General features: G+C 31.6%; 1 protein-coding gene across 3 annotated transcripts in view; it reads right to left on the reverse strand.

The window, feature by feature from the left end:
• Positions 1-2,144: 2,144 nt before the first annotated feature.
• The window catches only part of LOC137829461 (uncharacterized), a 44,326-nt gene continuing 34,215 nt past the window's right edge, over positions 2,145-12,255 (reverse strand). For 2 of the 3 annotated variants that reach the window (XM_068636266.1, XM_068636275.1), the window contains 11 exons: positions 11,663-11,758; positions 11,462-11,556; positions 11,301-11,364; positions 11,128-11,215; positions 10,949-11,022; positions 8,808-9,032; positions 8,636-8,709; positions 6,288-6,394; positions 4,037-4,155; positions 3,019-3,096; positions 2,145-2,556 (listed from right to left, as the gene is read on the reverse strand). In XM_068636266.1, the coding sequence (XP_068492367.1) occupies positions 2,359-2,556; positions 3,019-3,096; positions 4,037-4,155; positions 6,288-6,394; positions 8,636-8,709; positions 8,808-9,032; positions 10,949-11,022; positions 11,128-11,215; positions 11,301-11,364; positions 11,462-11,556; positions 11,663-11,758 (1,218 nt within the window). In that variant the 3' untranslated portion in view covers positions 2,145-2,358. Of the gene's footprint in view, positions 2,557-3,018; positions 3,097-4,036; positions 4,156-6,287; positions 6,395-8,635; positions 8,729-8,807; positions 9,033-10,948; positions 11,023-11,127; positions 11,216-11,300; positions 11,365-11,461; positions 11,557-11,662; positions 11,759-12,255 lie in introns of all 3 variants that reach the window. The other variant, XR_011084017.1, reaches the window with a different exon arrangement.

A 12,255-nucleotide genomic window follows, 5' to 3' on the forward strand; every position in this document is an offset into this window, starting at 1 on the left:
ATAAAATTATCCATTGGATAAAGAGCTAAAACCCTTTTTTTTCAACAAATTCTCTGACACTAAGCGTATCAACTTTGAAAAAACTATTTGTTTTGTCTAACTGTGCACTTTACTATTATGACATTGCACAAAATTAAAAGGATCTTTGTGGGACATGTGGTATTGCAATCCAAGTGGTTAGTGATCTGTCTTATTTTGTGTTGTAAGAAATGTCTGTTATTTTTGTCTGCCAAAAATGACCAATATTTCAAGCACAAGTCACATAAAATTATCCATTGGATAAAGAGCTGAAACTTTTTTTTTCAACAAATTCTTTGACACTAAGAGTGTCAACTTTAAAAAAACTATTTATTTTGTATTACTGTGCACTTTAGACAAATTCAAATAGAGACACATTGTTCAAGAAAAGATAAATACATCCAACTAGTATGATATTGCATAAAAAAAGAAAATATATTTAATATTACACGGAGTGCATTTAATGCGTCATTCACAACCAAACTCATCACAAGCAAAAATAATTAAATTTGATCATTCAAATTAATAAACTCAGTCTTGATATCCCTGATAAAATCTTTTATCGAATAATATGATAATCAATCTCAATATATTTGGTTTTATAATGAAATATGAATTTGAGCTAATATGAAAAATAATCTAATTGTCACATATAAGTGTAATTCCAGTGACCTTTTTAAATTTCAATTATTTAAGTAATTGTTTAAGTCAAGTAATTAAGATCATAACTCTATATTAGGTTTTTTCACTATCACAAAATTTTGTTTTCTACTCTTCCAAGAGATCAAATTATCACTAATGGAGATACAATATTTGAAAGTAGATCTCCTATCAGAAGGAGATCCTGCCCAGTCAACATAACATCTAAATAACATACAAATTTAACATGATTATTGTGTTCATATAATAAACATTTTTCAGAACAATCTTTAATGTACTTATACAGATGATCACATTCTAATCATTTGTAAATGGAGAATTAAGAAATTAACTCACTAAACTGATTATAAAGGAAATTTCAAGATTAATAATTTAATATAGTTCAATTTCCAACTAATCTTCGGTTCTCGGAATCTGAGAAAAGCTCCTCCCTAATTAGGTAAGAGTTTAATACTAGGATCATTGAATGTGTCAACTGACTTTTGAATTCATTAACTCAATTTTCTCCAAAATATCCAATGCATACCTTTGAGAGATAACAATTTCTTTGTTAGATTGTGTTACCTCATTCTCCAAGAAGTATGAGTTTGTAAGGTCTTTAGTATAAAAATAGTGACAAATGTATTGTTTTACTTATAAAATGTCATGATGATCATTGCTTATAAGTACAATATACATCAATAATATATATATATACCAAATTTCTGAATGATAAACTTCACTGCTATTCATACCAAATTTTTAAACAATATTGCTAAATTATTTAAGGTTTTGTTAAATTATTTAAGGTTAAATTATTTAAGGTTATATAAAAATTTATGGAGACGATATATCAATACAGAAGATTTCTTATGATTTCTACGTACAAACTTCATTAAGAAAAATATTTTTGAGATTCAATTCATAGAAATTTGTCATTGAAGGACAACATGACTTTGAATAATAAGAGATGATTGAACATAAAAAATAAGGGACTATACTCTTTAAAGATGTCATGTGTTTGACTGAGTCTTGTGCCTGGTCGACATCATCCTGATATTTTTTTTTTATCATGTATCATAGAAAAAAAAGGCTATAAGAGTAATATAAAGATATAATGGTATGGTGTACAAGATCTTTAAAGGGTTTTAAGTCAATCAAACTATATGGATATTTATAAATTTCATTTCAAATTATAATAAATTAAATTTTAAAAAATCTATTAATTCATTTTAATTAGTTAAAAATCTGATCGATTTAAAAAAAATCAATTTAACCAATCCATTAACACATTTTTAACGAAGAGACATTCAATTCATCTACAAAAATAATTTTTTTAAATTATAAACAATATTCTTTTAAAAAAAAAAGTAGTCAAACAAATTAAAACGTATATTTTGCATGGTACTTAATTATCATTTTTCAAAACAGATGTAGTAATAAAAGTCTAGAACATTTAAAAGATATTTATTTTAAGCTCAAAATCATGATTTATATGCTTGGGTATGATAATTTTCTCATAAATTATGTAGAAATTTGAGAGAATTTCACAAAATGGTTACAAATGCCAAAAAATATGCATTAAAAACCGATCATATTATGATACATCAAGAGAGTGCCTTAAATAAATTCTTCTCTACAGGACTGGTAGTTCGCTCCCATATAGCCCATATTTTCCAACATTGCCATTTTACAGCTCCTTCACACATTGTTCTTCAATTTCTCAAACTTCTCAACTATTGCATCCTGTTGTTTTTCTCTGTATAATTCAATCAATGACTGTAACGCACTACATATCATTACTCTCTTTCTGTCTGCAATGCTCTTATCTTGAACATCATGCATGCCCTCACCGGATGAGCATAATCCCTTGAACCAATCTTCAAGAATCAAGGCTTTCTATTACACAAATGAAGCAGAAGGAAAATTGATTAGTCAAATTTCTATCAAAGATTATTAGAAAAGACAGGATCATAATCTGCAAGAAATTACAACATTAAAAATAAAAGGCAGGCATCACCTTTAGTCCAGAACACAAACATATACAAGATGATTATTAGGATATACTACTTCAAAAGTTCTTCGGTCTAGTTTTATTTTTAAACTACACAACATTTTACTTTTTCTCGTATTTCAAGTATAGGCTGCCCTATCTCATTTCCATCACAAATCTCCCAAACCATTTATTGGAAGAAGCTGTTTTGGCTGTATATTATACTTTTCGGTTGTTAATAAAATCAAGAGACAGAATTATTTTCTTCAAACTGTTATCATTTATTGCTCTTGGACAATAGCTACTGAAAAAGTAATTCCCTCTGCATGTGCTTAACTATATTTTTTCATTCACGATAAAATGCTTACCATCACAAGAAAATCTTTCAGCTGTTGATCATTTGAGTTTGAGGTAAAGCTTAGAACGTGTAACATTGTCAAGGTAAGCTGCATCCAGAACATGGTTAGTTCAGTTAAGTAATGACAGAAGCAGCAGAGCAAGAAAGCAATGTCACAACTCCCTAATTAAATAACAGTTAAAATAATAAGAATAACTCGTAAGTTCATTCAAATTTTAAACTTTAAATATAGTACTCTAGTTTTGAAATCAAAGATATTAGTCTGATCTGATATAGTAATATCTCATCTCTTATGAAATTATAATAACTTGATTACAGAACTAGGGTGTTCAAAATGTTGAACAGAAATAAATTGTCAAAAATCTAAAGTAAACTAAAATAATAATTCACTCGAACTAAACTTAACATAAAAAATTATTTGGACAACTTAAATTGAACTATACCCTAAAGTAATAATTACAAAGAGATCTATAAAATCTTCCAACAACACACTTGCAATAATAATAAAGTTCTACTGTAGCTTATCGAAATATTTTCTCCCGAGTGAACAATATTAATACGTAGATCTAAAAGAGTGAACCGCAACTAAGACGACAATGAGAGAAAAGATTAAACTGCTTGAGAGAAAAGATATTTTAGAATTGATCCAATAAAACAGTACATAGGTATCCATATATAGAGAACTCATACCCTAAAGTAATAATTACAAAGAGATCTATAAAATCTTCCAACAACACACTTGCAATAATTATAAAATCATATTGTAGCTTATCAAAATATTTTCTCCTGAGTGAACAATAATAATACGTATATAATCTAGATAATCGTAATTATAATAGATTTTTGCCTTATTCATAATAGATAACATAATAGTTTAGAGATTGAGAGATTTCTAGAAAAAAAGAGCAATTCTATTAATTGATAATGAAATAAAACAAGGTTTGTAAATTTACACAGTTTCATGCCTATTTCACTTACCAATCCAAATGATTAATTCCATGTGTGATTGATGAATAAGAAGTAGTTACCTGCTTTTTTAATGAAACCCGGTACTTGAAATTTGATGGCCCTGAAATTTGGTCCTCATCCATATTCTCCAGTAGATGCTCAACAGATTGAACAATCTTTGAGAATGATTGGCCATAATCTGCAAAAACCAAAAACAAGTTATATTCAGATGAAGCTATGAACAGAAAATTGTTTGAATGAAGGAAAAGTTATTTGTACAAAACAATTTATACCAAAATAAGTAATAAGGTAAATGAAAATAAAGGAAAATACAATGTGGCAAAGCAAATTAGTTAACTTTTGGACTCAAATGGTTAAATGACCCAGTAGTTGATTTGATGAATACTAATAGACAGGTTCAATTACTTCAAAAAGCTAAGGTTTCAGATTTCAAAAGCAATAACACTTGGCAGATTCCAGTAGAAATTCCTGGCAATAATATCATATTACACATCATATACTCAGTATAGTACACCTTTGAGGTTGTAGGAGTAAATGTTAGTCATATGAAGGAAATCTTGTGTCTCAAGAAGAACAAAGGAACATGTTATATATAGAATGTACATTGCTCACATAGAGATTGGCATAGTAAAATGCATTTAACACTCCTCCTCAAGCTAGTACATATAAATCATATGCACCAAGTTTTATAAATATAATCAATTCTAGGACCTAGTAATGATTTGGTGAAAGTGGCTTCCCCTAACTTGTAGAAGTTTAGCATTGGGATCCATATGTGTGTCAAGGGGTTTGGAATTCATTAGTCCAGTCTCCTCCAAAATATCCAATACGTACTTCCTCTGAGATATTACAATTCCATTTTCTAGTTGTGCTACCTCAATTCCCAAGAACTATCACAGTTTGCAAATTTTTTTTGTCTAAAAATGATGACAAAGGTGGTTTTATCAGTAAAATGCTATGGTGATAGCTACATGTAAGAACAATGTCAACAACATACATTACCAGGTAGAAATACCCAACCTTGAATGATGATAAAACACAAAATGACCAAACTCACTATGAGTCATACCAATTTGTTGGACTATTGTACTTAATATACCAAGCCATGCCTTAGGAGATTGTTTAATACCATATAAAAGATCTATGGAGATGACATAAACTACAAGAAAACCCCTTGAGCAACAAAACCAGGAGGTTGTTCCGTATAATTTCCTCCTGCAAATCACCATGTAGGAAGAGAATTTTGACATCCAACTAATAGAGGGGCAACGTTCTAGAGTAGCCATGGCTAAAAATAATTTGGAGGTCATCTTGGCGGCCAGAGAGAAGATGTCACCATAATCTAACCTGAAGAAGATCTGAATATAAACTTTGGTGACTATTCGAGCTTTGAGTCAACCGCTAGTGCTATTAGAGACAACTTTGACTATACAGATCCATCAACAACCAACAAAAGATTTTTTGGGAGGAAAAATAACAAAATATAAGTACAATTGTCCTTAAAAGCACATAGTTCACCAAGCTTGGCTTGTCTTCGACTAGGGTGGGCTGAGGCATCGCTCGTCGTTCTAGGAATTGACCAGTAGGGTGAGCTAAGGCATCACCTATTGTTTTAGGAAATCACTGGGTGACAAGTGGGCTTTCTAGACAAGACACATGCACTCATGTTGATACTAGTGGTGGCAACTCTGTTGATGATGCACATGTCAGTGTTGTGATTGCCAAAGCGAGGCACACAACGAAGATGGTGGCTGTTAACAAGGCAACAAAAATAGGGCTCAGGAGCTCTGATATCAGCTTGGATTATGTCAAGAAATAAAGAATTATTTTATTTATAACAATCATACCAATTACATTCTCATCATTTCTATTTGTAATAATCAAATCCTTAAAATAAGGAAAGAAAAATATGTTGAAATGAATAGGATGATTCTAAAGATAATTTTTCTAAATTACTACGGAGATATTGAGAATATTTTTATCCTAATAATTTGCTATTTACAACATAAGCTTTTTTCTGTTTTGTAATGTTTAGTCTGTTTATAGTTTTGAAACAGCTTTCTGTTGTCTGTGGTTTGACAGTTGTATTTTGTTACGAATTTTCTTTCTTTATGTAGTGCTCCTCTTTCACGGGCTTTTGTATTTTTTTAATAATGAATTACATTTCTTGTCAATTTCAATAGCATCTACTCTAGCTTTACAAGCCTTTTCAGATGCTGATTGGGCATCTGAAGTTGATGATGGAAAGAACACTTCAAGAGCAGGTATATTTTTGGTCCGAACCCAAATCATTATAAGAAAAACAGTTACCTAGCACTGACACTGGCACAGCCAATGCTGCTGCAGCTTGTATCCTTATTTTAAAATTTGATGAATCACGTAGTAGCTGCAGAAGTGTACCAAACAGCACTGGAGACCTGAAAAATGGAAGCATAAGGCATTGCTCAGTAGTTTACATTTCAGTGTTCCAGAAGTAACAAGTTGCAAAAAGATATCTTCAAGAATAGAGCCTGTGAAAAACAGGACTACCGAAAACAAGGCAACAAATATCATTTATCTAATGAAACTGAAACACATTGAACTACAGTACCTCTTTCTTAATACGACACTAAAGGATAATACTAGAAATGTAATGCCTTGTATAATTCAGAAACAGCCAATCTAGCCTTTATTCCAATTTATGAAAGGGAATGTTTCATCCTCATATTAAATGAAAGCATAGCACAAAATATTCAAGTTATTGGACATGAAAAATATGAATCCAACTGAAGACAGTTCCACAAACTTTAAGTCATGAGTGAAATACTCCTACAAATAAATTTGCCTATTTAGACAATTATACCTTCAATACTTTCCCACAAAATGGAGGGTATATGTCATATGCACCAAGATTGTTACAAATAAGTGTACACAAGATCCCTTGAGAGATTTATGAAGACATGCCAGTTGGCCAACGAAGCTAACAAAGTCAGTGGTGATTTCTCCTAACCATATTTTTCTCACAAAATGACTCTATCTATATGTATTTAGATCACTCATTAGAACACTATAGTATGTGGTGAGATACTATTGGATTTTATTATATATGAATTCTTCAAAGATAGGTTTAATCTACATTTTCATAGGTTTACGCCTCGAGTGGGTTTTGGTATAGTCCCCCGAATATTTTGTATCTTCTACTTCCTCTCATATAACTAAATATTTTAAGTTGGTAGCAAAGCTCCCGTCATGGGGACTCTAGTTTCGTATCTTATTCTTTATCACCTTAGCTATGTTTTTTTTAGGGTTGCTTGAAGTGCATCCATCTTCCTCTTTTTTTGTTTGTGTTGCCTGGAGTCCTCCCAAGCTGTGTTCTCACTGGATTTTAGCATGCATTTTCATCATCACCATTGCCTCAAATCTAGTATTCCACGAGAGGAAGAAATATATTGAGATAAGTTGTCCTTTTTTACGCAATTTTTTATTTATTTGAGACATACTACTTAGTTTGTTAACTCTAATCAGCATTGGTATATCTTCACCAAATCTTTGAGGGACCCAAGAATTGCTTATACTAATAACAAGCTCAGTACATGTCATTTATATGAAACAACTTGAGGGAGGCTGATTCTCCCTGCACCAAATCAATTCAGATCTGCACCTAACACATGCACATGAAAAGTCCCGTTCGCCCTTACTGATTTAAAACACTACCTAGGGTTCATTGAGGCACACCAGTGAGCACGGAGACGATGGAGAGAAGGAGTTGTCGACGGAGAAGAAGTGTGCATCTGAGAAGGTGAGTTTTTCATGAAACTGGTGACTTTCCCGGATGGTGTTGTGCGGAAGCTTAAAGAAGAATTGATTGCTTCCAGATTTGGATATCCGTAACTGTTCCAAATATGGAAATCCAGAAAGCAATGGTGTTTAGGATGCATAAATCCAGAAGTCAGTGTGTGTGTTTGTGTTTTTCATTTGATGCCATTTTTTGAAAATAAAGATGACAAGGGAACTTTCGGGTTTAAATTTTATGTTGGGTGCACACTAGAATTGATATGGTGCAGGGAGAATTAGCCCTTGAGGGAGTGTTAGAAGTATTTTTCTATGAGTCTAGGCCCATATGTGTTTAATATTGTTGTGTGTGCATATATATATGTAAATATATATAATATTCTTGTGTTGTGCTCAAGACACACAAGGATTCCATCATTGACTCCATATCTTTATCACTAATGTTGCATGGGACCACCAATTAGGACTATAGTATTTTTTATTTAAATCTTAATTTATTAAAGTTTTATTTTTCATTTCCTTAGTGAAGCTCTCATTTCAGATAACTCTTTAATTAAGATATTTTAGATAAGATCCCTTTAATGGGATCTCTTTGTTTTTATTTTATTAATTAGGATCGTTTAGGAATTTCTTTATTTTTATTTAACCAATTAGGATAATTGTTGGGGATCTATGTAGCCTCTTTAAACCATGAGAAATAATTTCAGAAAAACTGTTGAATTAGGAGGGGCCAGTTATGGAGGACAAAATGAGTCTTTCTAGTCAAGGTCTGATACAAATTATTTCGTATAAGCTACCAATTGCATGCAGTAACTAGGAGAAGAATAAATATATGTAATGTATTGTACATGATAAACATAAGAAGCATGTGCTTCATTTTAACGTACCACTCCATATCTTGCAGCCTTAATGTCTCGTTGAGGAACAGGTTGCCTAGAGCATGACAAACATTCCACTGGACCTAGTAAGAGAGATTCCATCTTCAAGAGGGATAGAGTGCATTGATACCAAGAAACCAAAATATTCAGATAATAACGAGACAATATAAGAATATGGTACCTTAACGTTCCCCGTAGTTATGGAAGCAATAAATGCATGAACTATTCTCTCTAGCCTATTCAAATCTTGTAAACAATGCTGTTGACAAGCCATTGCATTTTTAGTATTGAGAAATGCTTCATTCATGTGGTTATGATGGTCCATTCGTGTGTCTTGAAATTTTGATGTTGAACATTTTAAGATTCTCGAAATATACCCGAGAGCCCTAACAGCATTAGATTTAACCTGGTAATTGAAAAAAGAAAAAAATAAATAAAAGAATCCAGAAACACATGTGCAAATCAGAGGCAAATAATCAATATACAATTTACCTAAATCCTATAGAATGGTTTCCCCGTTAGATATTGAAGATAACTTGGATTACGGTAATTAGGCAATCTTTAATTATGTGAACTAGAAATTCTAGGATTTATAGCAATAGAGTATATTATCCATGGGTTGGAAACATTTTGAATTGCAAAATTTGGAAATCTATTACTGATTATACAATCCAAAAATCTATTCCGGATTACGCAATTCAAAATTAAAGTGTGTTTTAGATTACAAATCTATAACATATTCAAAATTATACAATCTGAAATATGTTTCTGGATTACGCAATCCTATGTTTCCAGATTGCATATTCTGGAAATACATTTCAGATAGTACAATTCAAAATACATTTTTAGATAATAGAATTCAAAAATGCATTCCAAATTACGTCATCCAAATATGCATTTCGGGTTACATAATTCTAATTGAAAATCCGGAATACATCTCCGGATTAAGCAATTCAAAATATATTTCTAGAAATACATTGTGAATTGTACAATCCAGAACATGTTTCCAAATTCAAAAATACAATCTGGAATATGTTTCTGGATTACGCAATCCTATGTTTCCAGATCGCATATTCTGGAAATACATTTCAGATTGTATAATCCAAAATACATTTTTGGATAATAGAATTCAAATATGCATTCCAAATAGAGGAACATTTGTATTTTAACATTAGAGATTGTGTAGTTTCAATGAGATGTCTATTCTTCCTCTTGGCAATGCCATTTTGTTGTGGGTGTGTGAGGACAGGTGGCTTGATGTAAAATACACTATTTAGCATTGTCACTTCGGAAGACTTTAATTATGCTTAGAAATTGGTTCTTAATCCCATTAAAAGGCATAAATATGGACAAAAGTTCAGATTTGTCTTATTAAATAAACCTAAGTACAACGTGAGAATTTATCACTAAAGGTTACAAATCATCTAAAACCAAACAATGTGACATGTCTAGGTCCCCAAATATCTGAATGAATGTAGAGAAACAGAGTCATTAAAGATAACATCTTCGGAAATGAACATTTACCCGTAGGAGAGAGACATTTGTACTCTGTTAGATGGAGAATAGCTAAAAAACACGCTCATGAGATCAAAAATCAAATTTGTGTTTGTTCTAAATCCTAACACTAGAAAACAAGCTCAACCAAATGGTCTTTAAGAATTGAAAATCAGGAGAAGCCTAAAAGAGAATAGTATAAAACTGCATTATCTTTCTAATATCAAGTTTGTTAAGAGGTTGTGAGAAGTCTATAAATAAAATAGACAACAGTGGTGAAGGCATCATCCCACATAATTAGAGGAAGAGAAGCATAGCTATGTAAGACCAAGATCAACATGTTTGTGTTTCTTTTCATCAACACCATTTTGATCATGAGTATGAGAACAAATAATCTTGTTTTGAATTCCCATATGCAAGAATCTTAAGGCAAGGATATGAACTCATCAACCCAATCAATTTGAAAGCTTTTTAAAGGAAGTTTAAACTGAAGTTTAGTCATAGACTTTGTAGAGTGAAAACATTAATAAAGAAATCAGACTTTTTTTTGAGAAAGAAAAGAAAAAAAGACGTAAAATAAAAGTTGATAAAACAATTATAACCAACTTAATACAACACTAACAATGGTAAATAGGCAATTTTTGGGGATTTATATAACTGTAGCAATTAGGCAATTATTTTCTCCATAACTATTCATATAATAATACACTATGTTGAGTACATTGACACAAATTCAATCATGTCTCTAGTTACTCCCTTCAAAAATGACATTTTTTCAATAAAGAAAATTCAAATTTAAAGAAATACAAAACATAAATAAAAAGATACCTTGTCTCCATCCTTGGTAAGATGCAAAGCACATTCACTCAACAATACAATCAGCTGGGGATTGGAGATTGAACCTACATAAAAAGGTGGCAAATAAGGAGATTACAAAAAGAACATTGAAATTTTGTCTTGACACCAAATGGTTGACCATTCAATCAAGGACATCAAATCAAGCTCACCCATCTGCTGTCTAAACGGGGGGATTCTTTCAGAGTGACAAATAGCATCACATATATTTGCCAATGCCCATGAAGCTGTTATCCTAACCTGCTTTACGGAAAATAATGAATTACTAATTAATTACAAAAAGTATGTAGGAAAGTGTAGACTCAGAAACTGAAGCCGAACTTACTGAGATAAGTGCATCTCGAGTGTTGATCTCAACAGCATGGATAAACTTCTCAAGTACCTCTGCACTACAGAGATTATTGAACTTTTTAGATTTTCTCTAGTGAATCAGATATATGTTTCAAAAAGAAATCATAATATTCACAGTACAAGTTTTAGTATAACCTCTGACACACTTGTGGAAAACATGAAATGATACCAATGGCTCGACAAGCAGAAGATCTCACTGATGGCACATTATCACGTACAGCAGCATGTACCTACAAAATTTTAGCTGGTTAGTAAATTCATTTCAGCAGCATGGTAATCTATTCGATACAATACTCCAATCAGATAGCATTGAGAATGATTTCTATAAATACTTACTAAAGACGACAATATAAAGTCCTGTTTCTCCTTAGTGAAACACATGAACACAGAAGAAGTCATACCCGCAAAACATGTAATTGATGCAGCTCTCACCTTTAAAGGAAAAGCAGAAACAGGTACACTGTTAGGAAATTGGAAAAGAAAATCATAAATATTTGAAAAACACAAGCACAAAATAGTATATATGCATATTGAGACAAACTTCTACCACTTCCAGAGCCTATGGCTCGTCATAGAAATACTCTGTCCACCCTAAGGCTCTATAAAACTTTCCATACTAAGCTGAAAAACTACCTTACAAAAGTATTCTTAGTTATTGTTTTTAAACCTCCTCCTATAATAAACCTGCAATCCTGTCTTATGTCAACATGCTATACTTGCTTTTGTCTATCAATACTTCCCTCCTCAGAATTAACCTTGTCCTTTAGGTTAAAATTAAGAAATTGATTTGAATAGTAGATAAATTTTTTAACGTGGATTCCTCAGATGTTTTTCCCTTCCATTGAACTAACACATGTTATACTGGTGCAGCATCTTTAGTGATTGTACGTCTTCCCTGAATGTAAGCTAGGATGAACACTTTTGTAGTT

The sequence above is a fragment of the Phaseolus vulgaris genome, chromosome 11 (assembly GCF_000499845.2).
Source record: "Phaseolus vulgaris cultivar G19833 chromosome 11, P. vulgaris v2.0, whole genome shotgun sequence".
In the NCBI taxonomy this organism is placed as follows: domain Eukaryota; kingdom Viridiplantae; phylum Streptophyta; class Magnoliopsida; order Fabales; family Fabaceae; genus Phaseolus; species Phaseolus vulgaris.